General features: G+C 53.5%; 1 protein-coding gene across 1 annotated transcript in view; it reads right to left on the reverse strand.

The window, feature by feature from the left end:
• Window positions 1–650: 650 nt before the first annotated feature.
• PHKA2 (phosphorylase kinase regulatory subunit alpha 2) overlaps window positions 651–25,006 on the reverse strand; it is an 82,008-nt gene continuing 57,652 nt past the window's right edge. The window contains exons 20-33 of the mRNA XM_004612221.2: window positions 21,098–21,186; window positions 19,240–19,373; window positions 18,666–18,822; window positions 17,914–17,993; window positions 17,352–17,430; window positions 17,131–17,260; window positions 15,753–15,854; window positions 12,996–13,114; window positions 12,259–12,288; window positions 10,561–10,614; window positions 8,779–8,949; window positions 7,369–7,422; window positions 6,596–6,796; window positions 651–6,175 (exon numbers count right to left, since the gene is read on the reverse strand). Of these exons, the coding sequence (XP_004612278.1) occupies window positions 6,005–6,175; window positions 6,596–6,796; window positions 7,369–7,422; window positions 8,779–8,949; window positions 10,561–10,614; window positions 12,259–12,288; window positions 12,996–13,114; window positions 15,753–15,854; window positions 17,131–17,260; window positions 17,352–17,430; window positions 17,914–17,993; window positions 18,666–18,822; window positions 19,240–19,373; window positions 21,098–21,186 (1,571 nt within the window). The 3' untranslated portion in view covers window positions 651–6,004. The remainder of the gene's footprint in view (window positions 6,176–6,595; window positions 6,797–7,368; window positions 7,423–8,778; window positions 8,950–10,560; window positions 10,615–12,258; window positions 12,289–12,995; window positions 13,115–15,752; window positions 15,855–17,130; window positions 17,261–17,351; window positions 17,431–17,913; window positions 17,994–18,665; window positions 18,823–19,239; window positions 19,374–21,097; window positions 21,187–25,006) is intronic.

The following is a 25,006-nucleotide window of genomic DNA, read 5'->3' on the forward strand; positions in this document are numbered from 1 at the left end:
GTCTAGCCACATCCATGCTGGGAACAAAGACTCAGCCCTGGCCTCTTTGTGGGACCCCCCCCTTACCTCGCACAGGAAGGACAACCCCGTGGGGGCTGAGGGCAGGATGTTGGCTTGAAAATGGCCCTAAGGCCTCATAGGGCTTCAGTTCTGTGACCGGGGTGGGGGGCGCTGGAGATCAAGTTCTTTATTCACCACCCCCCCTCCCGCCGATTCTTTCCCTTCAGCAAGGCAACAAACAGTTGCAACAAACAGTTTTGGACACCTGCGCCCTCTGTTACCTCGTCCCCTCCCCCACGATGCTGTCCCTCCGAGCGCTGTATGCTGGAACCTTCCTCTCCTCTCCTTGAACTACAGGCCCCATTCCAAGTTTCTTTTCAGAGCAGAGCTCTGGGGGAGGGAGAGATCTCAAGCCACAGAGCACGCACCTCGCAAGCCCTATGAGTCTGCTTCCGGCACTGGAAGTGGCCCTGATCAAAAATTAGACAAAACTAAAACCAACATCCAGCAAACGTCTCCAGAAGGGTTGACATGGTGTCACAGTGTTCAAGTCCCCCCAGTTGCTTGGGACAAAAGGCAAAGTCTAATCTCCTCTTGCCGCCCCCCTCCCCCCACCCACACACCACACCACCTCCAGCATCTTCTCTGGCTTCACTGTTACTGGGCAAATATTTCCCGGGGTAATATAGGCCTCAGGCTTGTGCTCTGACTTTCCCTTCTACCTGCCGTTCTTCCCTGGGCACTGCCTGACTCAGGTCCTAAGGTAACCCTGCCTTTTAAAAAGTTTATTTTTAATTGGGTTTTTGGGTCACACCCAGTGGTGCACAGGAACTAGTCCAGGCTCTGTGCTCAGCAGTGACCCCTGGTGGCGGCTGGAGGGAACTGTGGGCGGGGGAGGGGTGCCCTCCCACCGCACCCAAGGCCTTTTGTACTGTTTCTCCAGCCCCCAAGGGACCCCTCCCTTATCAGGATCTCCTCTAGCACCCCACAGACCCCACCTCCCCACCTCTCTGCCTTCTTTTGCTTTCTTCTTGGCGGTGGCTCTCACACGGCCTGGCACGGCACGCATCTGAGTACACATCCACTTACAGCCTGGAGAGGGATCAGGCCTCCCCAGCTCGGCCTCTCAGCCTCCTGGGCCTTGACCACTGCCGTGCGCCCCTACCCGTTATGTGGAGGACACAAGCCCCCCTGCATCCCTCTCAGCTCCAGCTGCTGCTTTTCTGGCAAGTCTCCGCTGGCCCCCGTGCCCAGAGTGACCCCTTCTCCCCACAATGCACCCCAATTTGGAGCTCCTCCTCCTCATGACTTGTGCCATGTACTTTCCCTCCCAGGGCGGACTGCCACAAATGAGCACCGGCAGCGCCAAGCTGATCTCCAGCCTCCCGGTGGGGCGGGGGGGCATGCATGGACACATGTGTGTGCTCGTATGTGTACCCCAGGCTTCCGGGTGGTGGCAGCTCTGACGGTTGCTGTCAGGATTCCCCAGCAGGGCTGTCTCTGGTGTGTCGGGGGGTCTGGCGGCGGCGGCGGGGGTCCCTGTGGCTAAAGAGGCGAAGGCGAGGCCGAGGGAGCCCTCACCTGTCTCCCTGTGTGCAGCCTGAGAGGCCCGGGGGTGCTGGCACGGGCTCGGGGACAGATCCTGGGGACAGCTGGGGGTAATTATTCACCCCGGCAGGAGAGGCTTAATCCTCGGATCAGTTCCAAGTCGTTCTTTTTAAATCCCCCAGCTGGCTAAAGACTTAGAAGGGAAGATGTGACAGCCATTTGCGTCTTGTCCCAGATGGGCTGCCACTCAGCGTCCAGGAGAAGGCCGAGGGGGCTGGGCTGCTGGGGCGGGGTGGCACGCAGGCCCCCGTAGTCATGTCTCTGCCAAAGCGCACCCCTCCGCTGCCCAGGGGAGCCCCCCTGGGAGGCCCCACACTTCCTGGCAGCTCCCTGCGCCCCTCCTCACAGAAGCGTGTCCTTCCGCAAAGGACAAACACAAGGTCAGTTCTCACGGCACAGCCCCACTAGTGCTGTGTGGGGCGCCCAGGTTCCCTCTCTTCCCGGCCTTAGCGATGCCTCGTTTGGCCCCGCTTGACTTTGGAACCGCCTTCCTGGCTCTGGGGGAGCCCCCACATGACGAAGCTGACCCCAGTGCACTTAGAAGGAGGAGCGCTCAGCTACCCATCTTCCCCTCTGCCACCGCTTGTCCCTGCGTGGATGGATGCCGCACACCTGGGCTGCCAGGCAGAGGTGTGAGGCGAAGCCTCTGCACCTCGTTTTAAAAGAGCAGCGGTGCTAAGACCTCCTCGGTGACAGTGACTCATGCTAGTGACATCTGCGGGGCTGGGGGAGCCCGGGAGCCCCTGGGGGCAGACCCGGACAGTAGTGAGGACGTGACTTAGCCTAGCTCCTGTCGGGCACCAGCAGAGAGCAGAGCCAGTGTCAGGGATGTCTCTGTGGCAAGTGTCCCGTGGGTGGCACCAGCAGGAGGGGACCATGGGCGGCCTCGCTGCTGGGAGACGGGTGCAGCTGCCCGGGCTGCGGGGTGGAGCAGGTTGGCAGGCCCGGTAGGACAGCGGCGTGCCTGGAGGCGGGGGAGGGGGTCCTGGCACAGAGGGGCGCCTTCCCAGCAGCCTCCAGGACAGCCCCTCCTGCTGGCGCCGCGCCATGCCCAGCCCACGGGAGGCCCCCAGAAACGCTTTCCCAGCCATTCCTCTTTCGGAATCATCAGCACATTGCAGTGAGGCAGAGGGCGAATCACATGACTTCAGAGTTCATTGGTTCCAACGATTCCCCTCTAAGAAGGCGTTGGTGCCAGCATGGCACATATGTTCCTTCAAAAAACACACAGTTGCTGGGGGGATGGAACTTTCCCCTCTCCCAAACCATCACAGCGTCCAGGCGTTAGGCTCCGAAGCACTCTCTGCCTCCCCATGGCTGGCAGAAGGCCATGGGGGGGGCGAGAGGGTGGCTGCGGGCACTGCTTACCCTCCGGAGCAGACTGCAGTGGCCAAGGCCAGGGAACAGCAGGCCTGTGCGAGTGGCATGGCGCAGGGCAGCTGAACAGATGGCTTCGAAAGCCAAACGGCAACTGGCAAGGTCAGGGCGCTGGGAGGGGACACTGCTGACCTTTGCTGAGGAAGCCAGCCTCTCCGTCAAGTCCCTCCCTGCTCCCAAGGGAGGTCCGGGCTCCGGGACTTCCTGGCACTCCCCCCTCACCCCCCCGCCCCCTCTGTGCAGGCAGCTAATATGCTTCCGTCTCTCCCTCCCCTCGTGGGCCCCTCAGAGGAGCTGCAAAACCTCCAGTCGACAGCCTGATAGTTGTCCAGCTCCCGAGCCCCTGCCCTGACCAGGACAGCCTGGCCGGGCTCCCCGGCCTTGCCCAGGGTGCCATCTGACATATCTGGCTTCCTGTGATTGGGAGCCTCTCAAGTTCTACCAGCCATAGGCAGGGCGGGGTTCCTCTCGCATCCGTCTGTAGGCCTCTTGCCCATTCTACAGATGAGCAAATGGAGGCACACAGAGCCTCAGTAACTGTGCCAGGTTGTGTTGGTGGGGGATGCAGAAGGACGGCTGTTCGATTGGTTGGATTCAACCGGGCCCTTCTGCTGGGAGAGGGCTTGGAAAGAAATGTCTGTCCCTGGCAGAACCCCCTACACACACACACACACACACACACACACACACACACACACAGCCAGGTCCAAACTGGTTTCTGACTCCATTGTGGCAGAGGAGCCACGCGGAAGCCTAGTTCTCAAGACCCGGGTGGTGGAAAGACAGAGCCTCTTACCCCCCACCCCTCACCCCAAACTGTTCCTCTGCTCTGCGTGGGCCTCAGCTGCTTGCACAAGGGATCAGCCCTCAGAAGCCTGTTCTCGTGCTTTGAAGCTGACAGCCTGGTGCCTGGGGAAATGTGGGGCTATTTCAGGCCTCCATTTGAAAGAGGTTTCAAAGGAGGGAATCAAAGCCTCAGCGGAACTGCTTATTGCGACGCTTCTCCTGGCCGGCTTCTCGGTGGGTGAGCCCAGACACCGCATCTGCCGCTCTGCACGTCCTCTGCGGGCAGGTGAGCGCTCCCAATCAGTGCCTGGCTCACTGCGGGCAGCCGAGGGGCTTCTGCAACCTTCGCCCGAGGAGCATCTATGACTTGGAGACCTGCCTCATCAGGCCCACCGGAGTCCGTCATGACACCAAACACAAGGCATGGGAAAAGGTTGACGCCCAGCGTGGTTGGCTGGGGCTCTCCCAGGGAGCAAACGGACTTCCGTGGGAAGGGGGGGTGTCTCTGGGATTGCGCTGCAGGAGCTGGGGGCCTTTGGCGTAGCAGGCTACCCGGCTCTACGCCCTGCAGCAGGAGTTTCTGTAGGAGTCACCTACTTGTGCCAGCGCACAGTGGAGCCGCACCTGGTCATGCCCCCTTGCTGGTGTCCCCACCTCACAGAAATCTGCTATCCTTCATCCCTTTTGTGTCCCCAAAGCGTTCAGCGGGTACTGACGGATCTAGGATCTGAGGAGAAAGGCCTTGGTGCTGGCATTCCCGAGAAAGCAGGTGAAGGGGAGGCGCATGGGGTGCTGCAGGGCGCTGAAGAAGGAGCGCTGGCATTCTGGGGGCTTCTTCTCTCCCCAGCTTTCTGTGCCTCAGCCAAGAAAGGCCGCTGCTCTCCAAGAATACGGCCGAGGCCAGGGCAGAGTTGGGTTCTCGACTGTCTTCCAAGAGCAAAGAGAAGAATTTGTGGGTTTGGTTTGGGTTTGGTGTCTGGTCATGCCCGCTGCTGCTCGGGGGGCCATAAGGGGTGTGGAGAATCAGACCGGGGTGGGATGCACGCAAGGCAAGTGCCTTCCCCTGTAGGGGCTCTCAGCAGGCAGGCAAGGCCGTCTTGGCCCCAGAACAGGCTTCTAGAAAAGACAGCTCTGACAGCAACCGGATGCTGAGGGCGCTAAGCACCAAGGGTCCCCACAGAGCATGCGGTTTCCTCCTTCGTAGCAACGTCTGTCCACCCAGCCAATGCGCATGTTTCAGTGACAGTGCTGTCACCAAGGTCACCCTCACGCTCACCCAGCCAGTGCCCCCATGAGGTCCCAGGGGACTGACTGCCTTTCAAGGTGCTTCATGGCCAGAAATGTCCCCTTCCCCTGGCCAAACAATGCCTGGAGGAAAGTCCATTTGCCGGGACCTGAGCAAACAGGGGAGCCCTTGCTCCTCTACCATCAAGGCTGGAAGCTTCCACAGAGGGCTCCCCGCTGGCCCGCCCACCTCGGTCAGAGCAGGGAGCACTGTGCACAAGCATCCTCTCTTCCTGAGGGCCCTGGTGCTGCCCGGGTGGCCACCAAGACCTTCCACATACTCGCAACCTGCACCCGAAGTTTGACCCAGTCGTAAGGAGGTTGAGTCCTGCATCACCATTTGTCTCCTTCTCGACTAGACACTGGAAGACGTGGGCTGTAGATATACGGAAGGAAAAATCCCGAATTCATGGTCCTGGAGGACCACGGGTTACAGCTAACAGGGGCTCGATTTTCTACATCTTAGCGAGAGAGCGTTTTCTGTCACCTGAAGGTGGCTAGGTCAGACAATCAGCAGACCAAAGGAGTGAGGTACAAGGCCCGAGTCTGCAGAGAGACTCCCTCTATTTGGATAAGCGCTGGGTCCACAGACAGGCTGCACCCTGAGACACACCCGGTCAAGGCCCGCCCTCCTAGCCACTGCTTCTGGAAGCATCTCTGCATCCTTCAGCTGTGTCACAAGCTCATCGAGCCTGTTTTCATACCACGCTGGAAGAACTGACTTAAGCTGGTGATTCGGTTCACTCCGCATGCGAGATGCCAGGGCGCCTCACACTGGCAGACCTCAAATACGGTGATAGGGCCCCCGGGTGCCAGGAGCAGCTGCTGTCTCCTGGTGATGGGATGTGTTCGGGAGACAGCACAGGGGACTGAGGGGAACAGCGCCAAGCTCCTGCAGAGGCTGGGACAGATGAACGACTCCGAGCACTGAGGCCCGAGCACCGAAGCCCTATTGCATGTGGCAGCCAGAGTTGGGCAGTAGTTCCTGCAAATGAGAGGCCACGGCCTTGGTCAGGTAGGTCATTGTCCCGTAAGCCCCACTTGGGGCGCTGTCGTAAAAGAAGTGGCAGATGCCGGTGGCTTGGTCTTTCTCCAGGGTCTCCGTGGCCCCCATGGATATCTGCAGCATGAAAAGGCAGAGGGGAGGCATGAGCTCAGGGTGAGCACGGGTTCCCCCCGCCGCCAGGGACACCAGCGCTCTTGCCTGCACAGCTGTCTGAGCCCTCTGCAACCACCACCCACATCTGTCCCCACACACTGCCCAGCGGGGGGACTGGCCCCCAGCTAGCTGGCAGGGGTGTGGACCGGGTGGTTTGGCGGACTTGGGGCCGTACACGCAGCCGGACGACCCTCGCAGAAATAGACCCACCCATCCCCAAAGGCCCTGACATTTCCCAGGAAGTCTCTGTGCCATTTTCTAACCACATGGCTGACATTTCGTTGCCATCTGCTGTGGCATTTTCTGTGCTGGAGCTAGCCTTTCCCGTCGGGTGCGAACTCGCCAGCTGAGGCAGGGACAGGAGGGCCGCCCCGCCCCCACCTGGTCCTGCAGGAAGAGCTGGTTGGCCGAGTGCACGAGCTGGTCCACGTGGATGATGCCGCCGATGCTGTCCATGTCCGAGTCCGACAGGAGCGCCAGCACCAGGATGGCCTCCACCAGCAGCTGCCGGTACTCGGGCTGCGGCACTCGGTTCAGCACCGACTCCACGTGCACTGCGAACTTGATTTCCTGCGGGGTCATCTGTGGAGATGCCAGGGGTGGGGAGTGGGCACTGGACACCACCCTGGCCCCAGTGCTGACCACGGCCCTGCGGCTGGAACCCAGTGTGGCGAGAGGCTCTGGGGAGCACCTCTGTCCCAGCGTTAGTGGCCATTATGCCAAGTGGCAAATAGCCATTTTAAGAAGTGTTAGGTGGGGAGTGGACAGGCAGATGACTGTCCAGGCAGAGGGCGAGGGTGGCTGGAGGAAGCTGCATATGGGTGTGGCAGCTTTTGGTCTTTTACTGGGGAGCCTTAGAGGGGAAAGAGAAGGAAAAGGGGGTGCTAATTCAGTAGGGGAAAGGAAACCCGGATTTGCTCCTCCAAGCCTTGTGGATAGGGCTGGAGACCTAGTGAGGCACTTTGCCTTGCTTGTGGCTGACTCCTGCTTGGTCCCAGGTGTGTCATACTCGGGCCCCCTTGCACCCCCTCAGCACCACTGGATGTAGCCCCAACCCCCTCCCCAAATTGCCCCGTGGATCTAGGATCAGGTGCAAAGCAGCCAAACTGACAAGAGGGGAACCCGCAGCGGACTCTTGGGGTGTCCCATCATACCTCTCTTGTCGTTGAGGACAGCAGTACATAACCATCGATGGACAGACCGTGGCACTGGGGACAGAACACACGTCAGGTTTCAGCCACATTCCCCCCAGGTGCTGAGGCAGTGTGTGTGCGCACGCGCACATGTGCATGCACGCATGCGCACACTTGCTGCCTGCGTGCCCACCTGCACGAGGGCAGGAACACGCCAGACTGTCAGTTATTTTTAGGGTGCATGTGCGCACTGCCCACAGGCTGTTTTCCATGGAACAATTCTCGGGAAGCAGCAGGCATCTTCCTGAGCACGAACAATGCCCCAGGGAGCACATTTCACTTGGCAGCCTGGCCAGGCGGCTGCAGGCCCCCTTTGGTGCTGTTCAGGACTCCTGCCGGAGGAGTGATACTTTGGGGGCCTCTGCAGGCATCTATTTTGGAGATTTCTATAATAAGCACCAATCACAAAAGACTTGAGCACATGCACAGACACGCACATGCACACCCGTGCGTATAAATATCAAGCCGCTGCTCCCCCAAAGTGCTGCTTTTTCATAATAAAAGTGTCTCGGATGAAGCCAGTGGCAGTCCGGATGGCAGCGAGCGACACCCAGGGAAGAGTGGGGAGAGCTTCGAGGAACACTTTGTTCTCATCTAATTGGCAGCATTACTAAATCCGGGTGCCCTGGCTGGCGGCAGCCGCGCTACCTGTGTGCCCGGTGGGCTGAGGGGTACAGAAAGGAGTGCCCGGGGGCGGGGATTCCCGAGGCGAGCGGGGGCAGCTGTGCCCTGCAGTCTGCCAAGAAGAGGACGGTGCCTGGCTCGGTCAGGTCTGCGTGTGCCCGGCCGATGACAGGTCTCTGGTCGCCTCTGAGATGCGGCTAACACGCTGCTTCGTGCAGACCTACTGTCCCTCGGGCTGAGGGGGGCGGGGGAATCCCGGGGAGAAGTACAAATAGACTAGGGACAGCGGAGGAGGGAGGGGGGGCGAGAGTGCAAGGGGGCCAGCTGACTCATCCTTGGCAACAGGGGTGCCGGCGGGCTCTCCCACGCGCCTGGGGTGGGTGCGGGGTGGGATGAGGCTAAGGGGAGAAGACACTCCGGGGCTGTCGCCTTGCATCTGTTTATAGCACTGATACCTGAAGTGATCTGAAGAGCCCCCAGGGAGCCGGCTCCGTGCAGGGGGCTCTGGCAGCTCCTGGGTTGGGGTGGGGTGGGGCGTCGTGTCTGGAGAGTGGTTTCAGGACCTGGGGTCATAGCTAATGCCGTCCAGCATATTCTCAGGATGGCTGTCCCCGGAGGAGACTCGGCAGCATCTGCCTGGTCTGTGCAGCACTCCCCCCCCGCAAAGGCACAGGGTTGGGGGGGTGGGTGCGTGCTTCACAAGGGGAGTAGCCCACCACTTTCCCCGAAACGCATCCCAGCACTCACCTTCTGGAGGATCTCCCACACCTTCTGGTAGAAGCCCACGGGAACCCTGTTGATGGCCCCGTCCAGCCTTCTCCGCCGCAGCCACTGACCCTGCCGCTCCCCACAGCCCAGGTGATGGCCCCCGGAGTCCGTGGATGATGTGCCCGTGGGGGACGACGGGGTGCTGGACCTCTGCAAGACAGAGAGCCAGCCCGGGGCCTTCAGAAGCCTGTCAGCCCTGAGCACATCCCGACTCTTCCCCAGCAGCCTGTGGCCTAACGCTTCCGCTCTCGCGGCTCGGCCTGTCTGGGGGAGGAACCGGAGGCCACCGTGGAAAACCCACAGGGCATCTGTGTCTGCTGCCAAGTGTTCGGGGGCCAGGGCAGGGCACCCCACGCCTGCCACCTGACCTGGTTGCAGAAGGGTCGGGAGCTCTGGGAGCAGGGGAACCCCACCCGCCAGCTTCCCCCGCCCCTGTACCCCACAGAGCCCCTCCCTGCTGTTCAGCAGTGCCACAGACAAAGCCACCCAAGACCCGCATTCCTGAACTGGGGCAGAGAGAAGATGTTACTTCCGCCCATGCGGCCCCCATCAATCTGCCTTCTGCTTTGCCTCCTGGCGACACCATGTGCGTTTTGTCCTACTTTGGGCCAACGGCTGCCTCTGAAGCAGAACTCTGCTTGAAGGAAGCAGAGGGAGGTGTCACCTCCAGCCCAAGGCCTCTCTGGGGTAGGGCGAGTGGTTCTGCTTCAAATCTCAGGAGGGAGCACTTCTAAGAGGCTGGGGAGGCGGGTGGAGGGTGTCGAGGTAGACTGGAGACCAGGCCCCAAAGTGGGGTTCACTCAGCATGGGGGTGAGGCAACACTGTGTGTCCACCCAGCAGTCAAACTCCAGGCCAGTTGCTTCTCTGGGCCCTAAGCACTGGGGTGCTTCCGGTCGGGGTGCTCTGACTTTCTCCCTTCCTTCCTTATCTTCCTTCGGGCCGGTGCACACTCCCATTTCTTCACTTCAAATGGAAAGATTGAAACATAATCCAAAGGGGTAATGCTGGGGCTCCAGTGGCAGAGCACATGCCTGGTACACGGGCACCTTTCCTGGCACGGCTGAGAGTGGAGCCACGGATGATGATGATGATGCTGATGCTGATGAAACAGACTTGCAGTGTTCATCATGCTCCCCAGGCATGCGTCTTCTAGCTGCACTCCCCTTGACTTCATCGGATCTTATTTTGAAAGGGCTGTTTGGCTGGGTTATTCCATGGGGCTCATTACTGCCATTTAAATACAGCAGCAATTAGATACAAATAAAAGTAATTACTGCTGCACTCATCAATGACTCAGCTGGTTTCTCCTAGTTTCGGGAAGAAGATTCAGACTTGGCTCTGCAATTAGAACACTGCCTAGTCCTCCACTCAATCCGGGGCCCCGAGCCAAGCCAGGCTAGATGGGTACACAGTGCTAATCACTGTGAGAGGGCAATGGCTCACCGTGGCTCAATAAAAAGGCCCGGAGCCAATGCCTCGAAGGTTCCAGAAGCTCTTGGGAATGAGTGAGGAGAGCGTTCCTCACCCCCCACCCCCACTGAGGAACAGAACTTAAGATGGAAAATAAAGCCCCGTCCAAGAATTTCTTGCTCTTCTTTCTTTCTTGACTGTGTTCAGTATGAGAGAGAAATGCCAACTCATAGGCCCGCTCAAATCTCTGCAACTTGGGGATGAGAGGGGGAACAGGACCCCAGGAGGCACAGACACTACCAATAAACAAAGAGGAAGCCCAGTGGACGGGGCTGGGACCCGTGGTTTACCGTGGACTTGGAAGAGTACATGCTGGTGGACATGGCCTGGTTCACAGAAAAGAACTACAAAACAAAGAGAATCTGTTTAGTCACATGCAGTGACACAGGAGGACACACACAGGACACATAGAGGAACACAGAAGCCTTGAAAGCACTCCTGCCAAGAAGGTGCAGAGGATGTGGGCAGAGAGTTGGTACCCCACAAGTAACAAACTGCCCAGAGTCCAGCACGGATGGAGGCTGGGCTGCACCAGTTCCCTTTGGCCAAGGATTAAGTGCTTCTGGATCCTAGGGGATATTCAGGGGCCTCATCAAGTCCTAGCTATTAATTTTCCAAAGTCCCTAGGATGGAAACCAATCTGAGCGAAGTGAAAATCTACAGAGATTACCTCCAGCCCAAACCAGCAACAGACCTTTGTTAAACGAGCAAATCAGCTCAGCTGCCGACCCAAATTTAACCAAACCAGCGTTTCCTCATCTGACAATCTCCAGGGTACCCTTCACTTGCATGGGGAGGAGGCACTGAGCATGCACATATCCCATAGCATTGCCAAAGTGAATAGAAACATAAAATGCCATGGCAGCTCTAACGTTATCAACAGAGTAGAATGCATTTCCCAGGCATGAGTGGCCAAATACAAAACATGTGCTGGCTAATTGACTCTAATCCCATTGAAGAAAAAGGTGAACAATCTTTGTCGTCAGAATATATAAGGTGGCCTAAAATGGAGATGGAAGGAATCACCCATATTTCTTCATGTGGCTGGTGGTCGGCCACCATTCAAATGTAGGTAAACCAAAGGGACGGTGCCACTGAGTGCTTGGCAAAGGAAGACGTTTCAGAGCTCTTTTCCTTACTTGGAAAAAGCACAAATTAGAACGAGTCTGCTTGCTTTGAATGTTTGCTATATCCTGGGACAGCAGAGAGAATCCTCACTGCCATGTTATTTCCATTACATTGCATGACATTTTCAGTTTCCTCCTGTCTCTGACAGGGAGACATTAAATCATTAGGAGTGTGGCTCTAGCTTCCCAGAGGGAAGAAGGGGAGGAAGTATGTAACAAGGTGAAAGAAGCAAGAGCCTTAAACCCTGTTCTTCCCAGCACTCATTGCATGAGTGAGATGGAGGAAGGCAGGGCCGTATTCTTCCTATTATACAGGCATGCCTGCTCCATTGCACTTCGTAGACACCACCACCATAACCCAAAAGATGGAGGCTCAGATAATGGTTAGCAATACAGCATTTTAAAAGTAAAGCACATGCCTACATGTCTAATTTAGCCATCATGCCAGTGCACATACAACAGGCTGACGTGGAGCATTAACAGTAATTTCTTTTTCAAGCATGGGGAAGTCGGAAGCAGGGAGACTGTCTAGATGGCGACCGACATCCATGTTAATGCAGTGGTCTGGAGCCAACTCTGCCACATCACCAAGGCATGCCTGTAATTAGTGACCCCAGTTTGCATTTCTCTCATTTGATTCCGTGCTTTGGACAGAAGCACCTGTGGAGGTTGAGCTGGGGACTGTGTCACCTGGCATAAGGCATTCCTTGAAGCGGGCTAAGTGCAGCTCGCAGCCTGCCACCATCAGAGAAGTCCGGGAGTCCAGACTGACACCTCACCTTCCCGACCCGCTTTACACATGTAAGCCCCAAAGCACGCGGCCAGCATGCAGCAAAGGGCAGACCCAGACAGACGTTTCACCTGGTCGTCAGCACTAAACCGTCTAGTGATCTGAAAGTGGAAACAAAGCAGCAATGAACTAAACCCCGCTCGGCATCAAGGCATCAGGACTGGGGGGCCTCCAGTCCAGCGGGGAGTTCAATGAGGGGCATGAGGCAGGGAGCTGTGCGAGGACTCTGGACAGCAGAAGGCCCTGAACACATGGCTCACTGTCTAGCGTCCCCCCACTATCTCATCTGAAAGACACTTGTGACAGAAAGGACATCAGGTGACTTTTTACTCTTTTTATTTTCTTCTTCTTTTTTCTTCTTTTTGAGTCATACCCAGCGATGCTCAGGGGTTACTTCTGGCTCATGCACTCAGAAGCCACTCCTGGCGGTGCTTGGGGGACCATATGGGATACTGGGAACCCAACCCGGGTTGACCGCGTGCATGGCAAACGCCCTACCCGCTGTGCTATTGCTCCAGTCCCCTTATTAAAGGTCTGTGGGCCACTACAAGGAGCGGCTATTAGCACCAGAACCAAACCCGCACATGGGTCTTTTCCAGGATGTTCACAGAACAAGGTTAAGAAGAAGGAGCATGTATGGCTCCCTTATATCTGGAGATGGGAGGATTTGGGGAAAGGGGCTGGGTGGGGGTAGGGAGCCGATCCTGTTCCGGTACACAAGGGATCTGATGTCTTCCACACGGAATGGGCCACGCCCTGCTTGCCCTGTGGTCCTCTCACGGTGGGAGGGGAGTCCCGGCCCTCTCACCTGCTTCATCTCACTCCTCAGTCTGCTAATGCCGCTCCTCTCCGTTTTGGTGACACCGGTGTGCCCCACCTCGTGGATGGAGATGGCAGGGCTGGACGTGCACGAGTGGATAGGTCGCACTGGAGAGAAAACACATACATGTGGCTCTTAGAAACGAACGGCTTCCCTGGAGGGTGGAGCGGGCAGCGCGGTGAGCGGGGTGCAGAGCCAGGGCGCGCCCACATCCCTGGCAACTCCATCCCAACGGGTCTCGCTCCCAGCGGATGGAGCAAGAGGGAAGGTCGCCGAATCAGCATGCGGCACACCCCTTTCTTCAGCAAACCAAATGTGGGGTGTTCACTGTTTGTTTCTGCCCTGTCTGTCATCTAACCACGGCTCTATTTTTATTTTTTCCTACTTCATTTCCACACCACAGTTGACGAGTTGTTCATAATCCAGCTGTTCCAAACCAGGGCTTCAAGCACTGTGCTCTACCACTGATCAACAGCCCCAGCCTGGGAAACCGGATGTTTATTTAAAAATCATGTTTACCTCTCCAAAAGCACAGCGTCCGTGTAGAAGGAAGGGAGCCCGCTCCATTGAGAAAGCCACAGTGGGTTGCAGACACAGCTCAACGGACTGAGCATATGTTTTGCACGAGCATATGCCATGCGTGTGGGGGACCTGGGTTTGATCTCCAGCACCACATGGTCCCCTTAGCACCACCAGTAGTCCCTGAGGCACAGAGCCCAGAGCAGTTCCTGAGCTCGGCCAAGTGAGATCCAAAACCCAAAATAAAAAACCAACATGGGGATCTAAGAAATAGTACAGCAGAGAGGTTGCTTGCCTTGCACAGGCTGACACAGGTTCGGTCCCTGGTACACAGTACAGTCCCCTGAGTTCTGCCAAGACTGACCCCTGAGCACAGAGCCAGGAGTAACCCCTGAGCATCATAAGGTGTGGCTCTCCCCCATACACTGTAGCACCAAAGCACTGTCATCCTGTTGTTCATCGATTTGCTCGAGCGGGCACCAGTAACATCTCCATGGTGAGACTTGCTGTCACTGTTTTTGGCATATCGAATACGCCACGGGGAGCTTGCCAGGCTCTGCCGTGCGGGCGGGATGCTCTCGGTAGCTTGCCGGGCTCTCGGAGAGGGACAGAGGAATCAAACCCGGGTCGGCCGCGTGCAAGGCAAACTCCCCACCCGCTGTGCTATTCTTTCAGATATCTCAGGAATCTTGGGATATATGTGAAATTCCACAGAGTTGAGTTTCGTAATTGGTCAAAATGGAACAAAGGAGCAATGTCCTATGGGAAAGAGCTAGCCTCGTCTGGCCTGGCGTGCAAGGAAACAGATTTAGGGGTGCTTTCTTTCCTCTTCTAATTCTTTTGTTCTTGTTTTATGGGCCACACCCAGTGGTGCTCCAGGTTCATTCCTCGCTCTGTGCTTAGGGATCACGCCTGGTGGGGCTCGGGGAACCATATAGGGTGTCGGGGGCCCCAGATCTGGGGTTTCTGAGCAACATCATTCTCTTCCTCAGTCTCCCCAGCATCCTGGGGCTTTCTGTCCAATAACACCTTTTCAGTAATTGCATATGTCAAGTCTTGTGGCCTATTTTAATGAGCAGAAGACTTTAAATATTTATCTTGGATATTTACATTTCAAGGATGGGGTACTCAAAAGAATAGAATAGAACTTCTGGGAAAGGATCTTTCAGGAATGGAGCAAAGCTATCAAAGCACATCTGATTGCCTGCAGTTGGCTTGGGGGTGCCGGCTGGTGCTCACTGGGCGGGGGGAACCAGTGGGTACCCAATGTCCTTCTTATTAAATAAACAGAATGACAGTCCACATCACATTTCTTGGCCTTGATGAAATAAATTCGCAAATGTATCTGCAAATCATTTCACTTTATTATGAGGAGGAGAAATGATAATTGCTTCAATTATAATTAGGGAGCATTTGAGAACAGAATTCTGCCAGGACTTGAGTGATTATATTTCCTAGTACTGCAAACAAGGGTCTGGTACAGATACCAATTGAATGAGTAATACAGGGACAAAATCAGCTCCATTAGCACAAAGGTACTGTGAGGTTGCAAGGCACACCCCCACACACAGGAAGGAGAAGGACGCTTGCCCGGGAGAGTCTGTACCTAACCATAGTGGGCACACGGATGTCCAGAAAGAACAGCCCTTTCATGAAGCCCCGCACATGGGCCAGCTCACCCCCACCTAATGCCGGGCACAAGGGGCCACTGTTGGCCCGAGCTCAGACATGCATATGCTGCCATCCTCTGGAACCCCTGGCAGGGCTCTGGGAGCCCTCCAGGTCAGAACCCAGGTGCCAGATGCTTCCATCTTGGCCAGGTTAGCGCCGTTCCTTGAGCTTCTGTTATATTCCCACTCGCCATCACTGCTGTCAGACTTCACCTAACCCAGAGGTTTTTGACCTTCTCCTCCCCACGGCCCCAGGGGCTCAGCACCACCAGCAGCCCTGTGGCGATCAGCTTTTAGTAGACTGGCAGGAAATTTCTGCTGTTGAAAACCACTGAACTAAAGGAAGCAGCTTCAGGGTCGAGGAGATGGCTCAAAGCGTTGAGCTCTTTCTTTCCTGCAGGAACTCCACGTTCAATCCTCAGCACTGCCTGCTTCCCAGAGCCAGGAGTGACCCCTAAGAACCATGGCTCCAGCTAATGAGGCACCGGCAGGTCCTCTGGTCCCTCTCCCTACCCCCCCCACCCCCCGCCCAGAGGAAGACCAAGTTTTTACTTACTGCTTCTTTCAACACCAAATTCTTTCCCACTGAGAATATGGTGTAGGAGACTTTTCATATCGAAAGGGCTGAGGTTCATCAAGCTTTCCGAAGCCTCTTCTCCTAAAACCAACAACTTTGGGTGAGTGTCCCAGTCATGGGACTAGTGAAGATGGCTATGGGAGGGACGTAGGGGTAAAGAGGGGGAGCATGGAAGATGCTGTGGATGGTTCTCATTGTTGGTGAGCCAGTGCATTTTTCTACCAAAGGCATGCTTTGGTGGGGTGGGAAAGGCACACCTTGCAGTGCTCAGGGGTTAGTTCTGGCTCTGCACTTGGATTATTTCTGGTAATGCTTAGGGGACCATATAGGAAGCTGGGGAATGAACCCAGGTCAACTATGTGAAAGGCAAGTGCCCTACCTGCTCTACTATCTCTCTAGCTCCTGCATGTTTAAAAAAAATCTAGTGTTTTCCTTATTTTTTTTAATTGATTGATGTCCTGTGGTTTATTATTCATGCTGTGGTTTACTATACACTGTCACTGTCACCCCGTTGCTCATCGATTTGCTTGAGTGGGCACCAGTAACACCTCCATTTTGAGACTTGTTGTTACTGCTTTTGGCATATTAAATATGCCACAGGTAGCTTCCCAGGTTCTGCCATGCAGACGAGATACTCTCGGTAGCTTACTGGGCTCTCTGAGAGGAGCGGAGGAATCGAACCCGGGTCATCAGTGTGCAAGGCAAATGCCCTACCGCTGTGCTATTGCTCCAGCCGATACTATACACTATACTATATAATATACTATATACCATATAATGTATGTATTATATGTAATATATAATTTACTCTATAATTTACTATAGTATGTTCATGATATTCTCTCATGCATATAATTCCAATTCCACACCCATCACCAGTATACGCACCTCGCTACCCCAAGGACCCCAACACCCCTCCCTTTCAAACCCCCCACCCCAGCAATTCAGTTGTGTGGATCAGTTCTCCTGTTGAGTTGCCTCTGGCTCTGCATTGCCGACTCGCTTTGTATCTTTAAGGCCCACACATGAGAGAGATCGTCCAGATGTGTGATATTTCACCATGTGATGCTCCCCGATGTTGCACTGCAGTGACTTCCATATTGAAACCTGAGGCACTCCTCGCGGGGGAGGTGCTGTCCCATGGAGACGACAGTGCCTAGCCAAGAGGATGTGAAAGTGTGGTGGAAGATTCCAGGGCCTTTCTCCCTGACAGGAAAGACTATACCTTGTGCTGGATGGCTGTGTGAAAGGCGCAGCCGAATGAGAAATGTGCCTGGGATGGGGAGCCCTGGCTCCAGAACACTTGGGCAGGTGTCCAGGGGGTGGGGGCAGGGAGGGAGGGCAGCGTCTGTCACACCTGAACAGTCGAGGCTCCGCGCCAGCTCCGTGGCCATCACCTGGATGATCAGTCCGATCCGGAGCCTGAGCATCTCCAGGAAGAGGCTGGGCTGGGCCCTGACGTACATGGCCAGATATACCACGATCTCCTGAGGTGGACGCACGAGGAGACAGCGGTTCAGAGAGCTGGTGGCAGTGGCCCTGTGCAGGTGCCGCCCAGCACCCCATCCCCCAGCTGACCTGAGTGAGGACAGCGATGCTGATGTCTTGCCCGCTGGCTTCATAGATGAGTCTTGTGAGCTCCTCGGGGGGCAGGGGACTAGGAAGGGATTCAGGACACATGGATGGTGCCAAGGAGCAGCGCCACGTGCCCTCCAGGAAGATCCCTAGCTCTGCGCGAGGGCTGGGGGAAATGGCTTGAAGAACTGCAGTGCGAGCTTTGCATGCGGGAGCCCCAGGTTCAAGCCTCTGTAACACATGGTCCCCCAAGCACCACCGCAGCAGCCCCTGCATGCTCCGCTGGGGGTAGCCCCCAGCAACACTGGACATGACCCCCCCTCCAAATTTAAAAATAAATGTCAATGACTTTGGACTGGGAATGTGACTCGCATGGTTGAGTGTATGACTGCCACGTGCTAGGCCCTGAGTTTGATCCGCAGGACTGCATGCCCCCGCCTCAGACCCCAGCTCTGCTTGGTCTAGTCCTCATGCCCCCCAACATGGTCACTATAGGGAAAAAAATCCCCCTCTTCCCAAATTGCACTTCGGAGGCCGACCCCCAGCCCAAATGGCCAAGACTTACGCAGAGATGATCTTCTCTCGGGGCTCAGGGGGCAGGCCCACTGTCAGCTGCTTCTGGTGTGACAGCAGGTCTGTGCAGGCCTGACCATTAGGAGAAAGGAGAGTGACATGAGCAAAGCCAGTGGGGAGTGGCCGCCAGCCACACGCACCGACACTCGCCTTCTAAGCTGGGGGACCTAGGATGCACGGGTCTGAAGAACGAAGGGTCTTTGTATCCCCCAGGAGGTGCCCCCAGGCTGGCCCTCCATGACCCACGGGTGGGTACTGAAGCCCATTCGCCCTCACAGACACAAGGGAGAGGGAAGAGAAAGAGCCAGCGGCTGTCACAGCCCCCAGCTGGCCCCCGGTTCACGTGTGATAAATGCCGTCATTTTACCATGGGGCTGAGCTTTCCCACACCGGCTCTGCAGTTGGCAGGACCTCGGAGCAGAACCCATTAATGACGGCTGTATTATGCGTGTGCAAAAATGAGAGGGATCTGTCTGCGAGGGTGCCGGGCCACGGAGCACTCTCACTTCATTTCACAGTAAGCCTTTCTCGGCAGCTAAGAAAGAACAAAACCAATCATCTTCAATTTCATTTCCTCTGCTCGCTGGCAAGAGCAGCGGGAGGTCAGGAGCCGGTCTGCGCTGTGGGAATGGAGCGGAGAGGTTGGCTCTGCAGCTAAAAGGCGCCTGCCTTCAGCTTCCCTAATCGGACACACGGGTGTGAAGCTGGCCGGGACAGCCGCCAGCCACGCTCCGGCACGCCCACCTCGGCCAGCACCTCCACTTTCTTCCTGAGCAGGCCTGAGATGTAGCGGATCAAAGCCCATTCCTGGTTCAAGCCCGCTTTGCCATAGAGCTCGCTGAGTAGGTTGTGAACGGTGACCCCGTGCTGTCCAGAGAGATTTGTGTCCCAGGTGGGGCCCCTGTCAAGAGACAAAAGATTCCAGACGCATGGGCCAGTCGAGCCCAAGCCCAAGGGGGTTCTCTTGTGGCTGAGCTCACTGGGGGGCGAGAGAAATGAATCACTCTCACTTCCGCCAAGTGCTCGGGCGCTCCTTGGGCTCAAACGGTCAGCCAGAGGACCACCTTTCCCCCAAGGAGCCGCACGGACCGCGGAAACACAAGCTGAGCATCAGGCCCCTGGACGATGCTGGCCTCGCCCAGACTTCTCGTCCAGGGCAGCCAGCATTAGCAGGCAGAGAAGGGGCTGGAGTCTCATTCTAGGGGATCTCGGATCACAGGCCTGACCTGGGCTTGCCGGAAGGAAGGCCAGGAAGACAAGGACAGAGAGCGAGGAACAACAGCGAGAGCGCTCAGCTCAGCAGAGGCTGCCGACTTACTTGATAACATACAGAATGTACAGAATGTCTGCTTGGTCCTGTAAATTCGAACACTCTTTCAGTTGCTCCACCAGTTTCTCACAGTCCAAGTCGCCATGGTCGTCTCGGGGCCACTGGACATCATCTTCTGGCAACTGTCAAGAGGCAAGGGGCAGAAGCTGAGCCCGTGTGGGGACGTTCCGATCTGGAACTTTAGACACTAGGCTGCTCTTTCAACTCTGTGCTGGGCTCCAAGTTTTCTGGGAATCTTCTGTAGCTTTTTATTTATAAGCTTTATTCTCTTAGGTCAGTGTTGTGGTCAATGTTGGCAAGAGATGGGATCGAGCAGGTTAAAAGACTTGTGAGTTTTATTTCTGCAAAGTTTAAAAGCAGACAGTCCAGCTCCTGGTACCAGAAATGAGACGACGGGTGGTTATCTTTGGAGTGGAGTGGGAGGAAGTGAGTGGGACGGGCACAAAAGGTGACTGGTCAAGACTTGGTTTTGTGACAACTCATGAGTTATCTACTCCCACTTTATAAACTTTAGATGTTCTATACTTTGACAAAATAATTTTCGGAAAGAAACAAAACAAAAAGTATATGCAATGTCTTTGTTTTATTTTCCCCCTGACACTAGGAGTGCTGCTCAGGGCTTATACCTGGCTCTGTGCTCAGGGCCCACTCCTGGCAGGGCTTAGAGACCATATGGGGTGCCAGGGATCGAACCTGGGTCGACAGTGTGCAAGGCAAGTGCCTTACCACTGTAGTTTTAAACAATCTAAAATTGAGGATAGGTTAAAATAGTGTTTCCCCCAATGGATCATACTGTCTGTCTGCTGGGAGGCACTGGAATAATCCAGAGAGCTGACAGAGGGGTTGTACCTTGCGGGGGCGGGGGGACTTTCTATTTATTTGCTTTAAGAAGAGAGATTTCAAGAAGCGGGTACTAACTGATTTTTTTTTCTGAAAAGGGGGCAGTAGACCAAATAAGTTTGGAAACCTCTCTAAATCTTCTCTGACAGACATTGAATCTTCCTACTCAGGTGGGATCAAGTCAAGGGAAACTTTTTGTTTTGTTTTGTTTTGGGGTCACATCTGGCCCTGCTCAGGGCTTACTCCTGGCTCTGTGCTCAGGGAATGGTCCGGACCATATGTAGTGCCAGACATTGAACCCGGGTTGGTGTCTGTGTGCAAGGGAATAGCATTACCCACTGTATTATCATTCTGGCCCCAGTGAGGAGGGACTTCTGGATTAATTAACAAGTTCTGGGAGCCAGTGAGAAACCAACCTGAAGTTTTCTTCTCTTAATGAGTCCTTCTCTGGCTTTGCATCCTGTGTATTCTGCTTGCAAGGACAACTCCCCCTGGCACCCCACCTCACTCTCGCCCCCACTGTCTGGCAAGAGAGGATAGGCTTGATCTTGAGCAAATTTATTTCGCTCCTGTGGGAGATTCTGATGAGTGGGCATAAAACTGAGTATGCTTTTTCCTACACACAGAGCATAAAGGTGGGTGTCAGACTGATTCCCACACTGGAAGAGCAGATTCCACAGCGACTCTATATCGTAACTCAGCACTTCTGATCTCTGAAGTCCTGGACATCAAGAAACATGATGGGTTTCTTTTTGTTGTTGTTGTTGTTGGCAGGGCGGTGGTGTTTCCAACCATTGAAAGGAGGTCATAGAAGTACATGAACATTATATATCATTATACTTTTAAAGCAAGGGGTTTAGGTGGAGGAGAATGGGCACTGGTGGAGGGATGTAAACGAAATGCAAACATGAACGTTCATAAGTTTGTAACTGTACCTCACGGTGATTCACTAATAAAAATTTAAAATAAAAATTAATAAATAAAACAAGGGGTTTGAAATACTCACCTTTTTAAGAAGAGGTTGAGGAGAATCAACCAGATTCAGTGATTTACGAGGGGCGCTAAGAACTTTAGTTGGCAAAGTCATGGGAACAACTGGAAAATTTAAAAAATAGGGTTCTTTTGAGAAAAAGAAGGATAAAATACTTCTCTTGAGACTACCTACATCTTATTTAACATAAACCAACTAGAGGAAGAGTCACTAATTTAGCTTAGCTGATTTCAACAAGAATTTGCCACGGAGTCAACACTGCATGCTTAAGTGTGGGACCAAGAAATGATTAGGATATAGGACACAGATCTTGCAATAAGAAGCTGGAAATTACTTTTCCCACAGGAAATTCAGAGAAATGAACATAATATTTTAGGACTGGAAAGAGACTTAGATATGACTCAGTCCAACCTCTTTTCATTTCAGATGAGGAAACCAGATATGGTAGACCAGTTATCCAAGGACAGGGCCTTCTCATGATCAAGGTGTCTGGGATTCCTGTCCTGTATGTTTCACTTGGCACTACATGGTATTAAAGCATCAGTTTTTAAACCAGTTTTGGATGCTCTCATTATTCATATTTATTCATTAAGCTGTCTCTGCCTTTCAGGCTATCTTTTTGCATGTTGAGAGAATAGGAAGTTATCAAGGAAAAGGCAATGCATATTTAAAAGGCACTTATAGAAGTTCAGGTTAAACTAATGAATTGCATATTTTTAATTTTACTTCTTCTCAAACCTCCACTAATGCAAACGAATGTAATATTTTCAGAGGAAAAAGTCTCCAGAATAGGGAGCACAGGGAAGAAGACAATAGTCACACCATTTGGGAAGCAGAAAGTGAATGGACAAGATAAGTGATTCAGCAGACACACGGCAACCAAACGCCCTGAGTCCCATGAGGAAATGTCAGAACCTGTCAGCTTTCTATCAGATAATCCTCAGATTTCTCAGGAGCTTGCTGTGCTGTGTACCTTCGGAACGAGAGGAGTGGGAGGGAGGAGGTTAGGGATCAGAGATGGCATCCAAAATGAGGAAGGCTGACTGGGAAGAAGCTGTTCTAGAAGCAGTGAGTTCTCTAAATAGCTTTCTCAACATGACACGATCTTGGTGACTACCCTTCTCCCTCTGCTAGAAATACAGGGCCTATCTGATGAGGGTAAAAGGGGGACTCTGAGGATGAGGGAGGAGGGAGAAGGGAAGTTGACTGTCATATCTCAATACCTCAGTACATTTCGTACATGGAATAGCCCCAACAACCCACAATCTTGCCTGTCAACAAGGGGATTGAATGGGAGACTAGTGTATCTCCGGGAAATTTGGCCTGTAAACATTTACTACCCCCTCAGTCAATAGACCTCGCCCCCACGCTCAGGAGATTCTCATGCAGAATAAACAGCCAAGAGACTTAGCACTGGAGGAAAGATTCGAATACAGAAGACACAAAAAGGGACCAGAGTAATAGTACAATAGTCAGGCACTTGCCTTGTATGCAGCCAACCCAAGTTTGATTCCCGGCACCCCAGATGGGTCCCCAAGCCCTACCAAGGGTGATCCCTGAGTGCAGAGCCAGGAGTAAGCTCTGAGTACTACTGTGTGTGGCCCAAAAACCAACCAACCAACCAACAACAAAACAGAAGACAGAAACAAACAGACCCAAAACTGGACAAAGGAATATGGTGGAAATGGAAACCATTCAAGGAGAAGAAAATGTAAAAACAAACCCAAACCCCTATCCTGAATATTCTTAGAGAAGAAAAAAAAATTCACATAGAAACCAGAGCAAATACAATGCAGAGAACAAAGACATGATGGAAAAAAAAAAACACCAAAAAACCAAAAAACAAACAAACAAACAAAAAATCAAACCCAAACAAACAAAAAACTCAATTAAGGGGGTAGACCAAAAAGTTGAAGCTTTCCTACAACACAGCAAAGGAAAAAGGGAAGACAGAAGAGAAATGGCAGAGCTTGCTAGGAGCTTAATGATGGAATCATGGTGCACGGGGGAGGGCACGACAGATTTTACAGGACTGGAACATGTATTTCCAGTGTGGAAGAAAATCCAGAAAATTGGTTACCAAAAAAAGGTGAATTTGCAGAGGCTTAGAGTCCACCAAGAAAAGAAAAGAAATTCTTCTCTACTGCCTGAGAGGAGCCCAAAAGCACCCGCCCCACCGCTATTACAGCTTGAAGGGGTGATCAGAACAGCTGTAAGGACTGGCGCCAAGTGTCCACCCACAAAAGAAATCTTAGGCTCTTCATTTGCATTTCCTCACACCTACAATGGCTTCTGTCTCAGAGTATAGGTCTCCTGAGCTCAAATTATGCATTTTCTTGCTGAGCCAGGATGTTAGGAATTATCATATGCCTATCAAAGAGAAATGCTTTGTTACTTTAATGTCAAATTTTCTTCTATTGAGAATTGGGGTGGGCAGGACAGCAGATCAAAATGCTCTCTGTATCAGTTTGCTTTTCTCCAGTCAGCCCTCAGCCTTCTCTCTGAAAAATAAGTTCTTCTTTTCTCCCATTCAGTGGTAATTATTCTCTTTTAAGTTAATGCCAGAATGAATAGGTCCTTGGGTACCCAAAACAGTGGATGAAAATTTACCCAGATGAAGGCAAAGAACTGAAAGTTCAGAACTTGGAGGCCAAGAAGAGCCTTAAAACTTGCAAAGTATAAAGGGAGAGGGAGATGGGGGGGGGGGTGAGACATTTTCCTTGCACGTGGCATCCACCAGCACCGCCAGGATTGATTCCTGAATAAAGAGCCAGAAGTAAGCCCTGAGCACCATTTCCTCCACCAAAAAATTTTTTTTCAAAGGAAAAATGATGTATTAGAAGGACTGGAGCTCAGAATACATTTACATTTCTCATAGCAATACTAAGGCAGTGAAAGACTGCTTTCAAAATTCTACAGAACAATTTATTTTCAGCTGAGAATTCTACTCCCAGACAAACTCTCATAGTTAGAGACTATTTGTAAATACCTTCATACGTATGACGTTTCAACAATTTTATCCATCATGCACTCTGGGGAAACTACTGGGCGCCCTCCATCAAAAGACTAAACCTAATGAGTTACACCTACATTCCACTGCCACCGTCCACCTACCAGCCCTGTTTCAGAGACTCAGAAATAAATCTCAAAAGAAACCAACTAACCACAATAATTTCTTGGATGCCTGGGTCCCAGCTGAGACTTCCCGAATGATCTCGGGAGGGGTACAGGCCAAGTGTGCCCCATATCACAGCCCCGGCAGCCACATTCACACTCCAACAGCTGTCTCCTCTGGCCAGGCTGCTCAATAAAATAATCCTGATTTTTGGAGCACCATCTCTAAACTCCACAAGACTGACATCACTGTAGTTAACACACAAGATTACATGGCTCTCCATTTTTTTTTCTTTTTTGGCTTTTTGGGTCACACCTGGGGATGCACAGGGGTTACTCCTGGCTCTACACTCAGGAATTACTCCTGGCGGTGCTCAGGGGACCATATGGGATGCTGGGAATCGAACCCGGGTCGGCCTCGTGCAAGGCAAATGCCCTCCCCGCTGTTCTATCACTCCAGCCCCCACACAAGATTATATGGGATGTAACAGAGAACCAACTAATTTTGACTAACAAAAACATTAATACAGAAGGCTCAACTAGCAACCACAGCTTAGTAAACCCTCGTACAAGGACTTAATGTTCCCGTGGAGAGATACAACAATTCTCACCAATTTTCTTTTACTGAGTAATTTTTGCTCATTCTATTAGCCATTTAGTGGAAACAAATGATATAAAATTAATTATTGTGGGCGGCCTGCTATGTAGAGGGACAGGCTTGAGGGGTGGCTGGGAAAATGGAGGGTAGGTGACAATGGTGGTGGATGGGTGCTGGAATATTGAACCTCTGTAACAAATCATCATAAACAA

The sequence above is a fragment of the Sorex araneus genome, chromosome X, assembly GCF_027595985.1.
Source record: "Sorex araneus isolate mSorAra2 chromosome X, mSorAra2.pri, whole genome shotgun sequence".
NCBI lineage: Eukaryota > Metazoa > Chordata > Mammalia > Eulipotyphla > Soricidae > Sorex > Sorex araneus.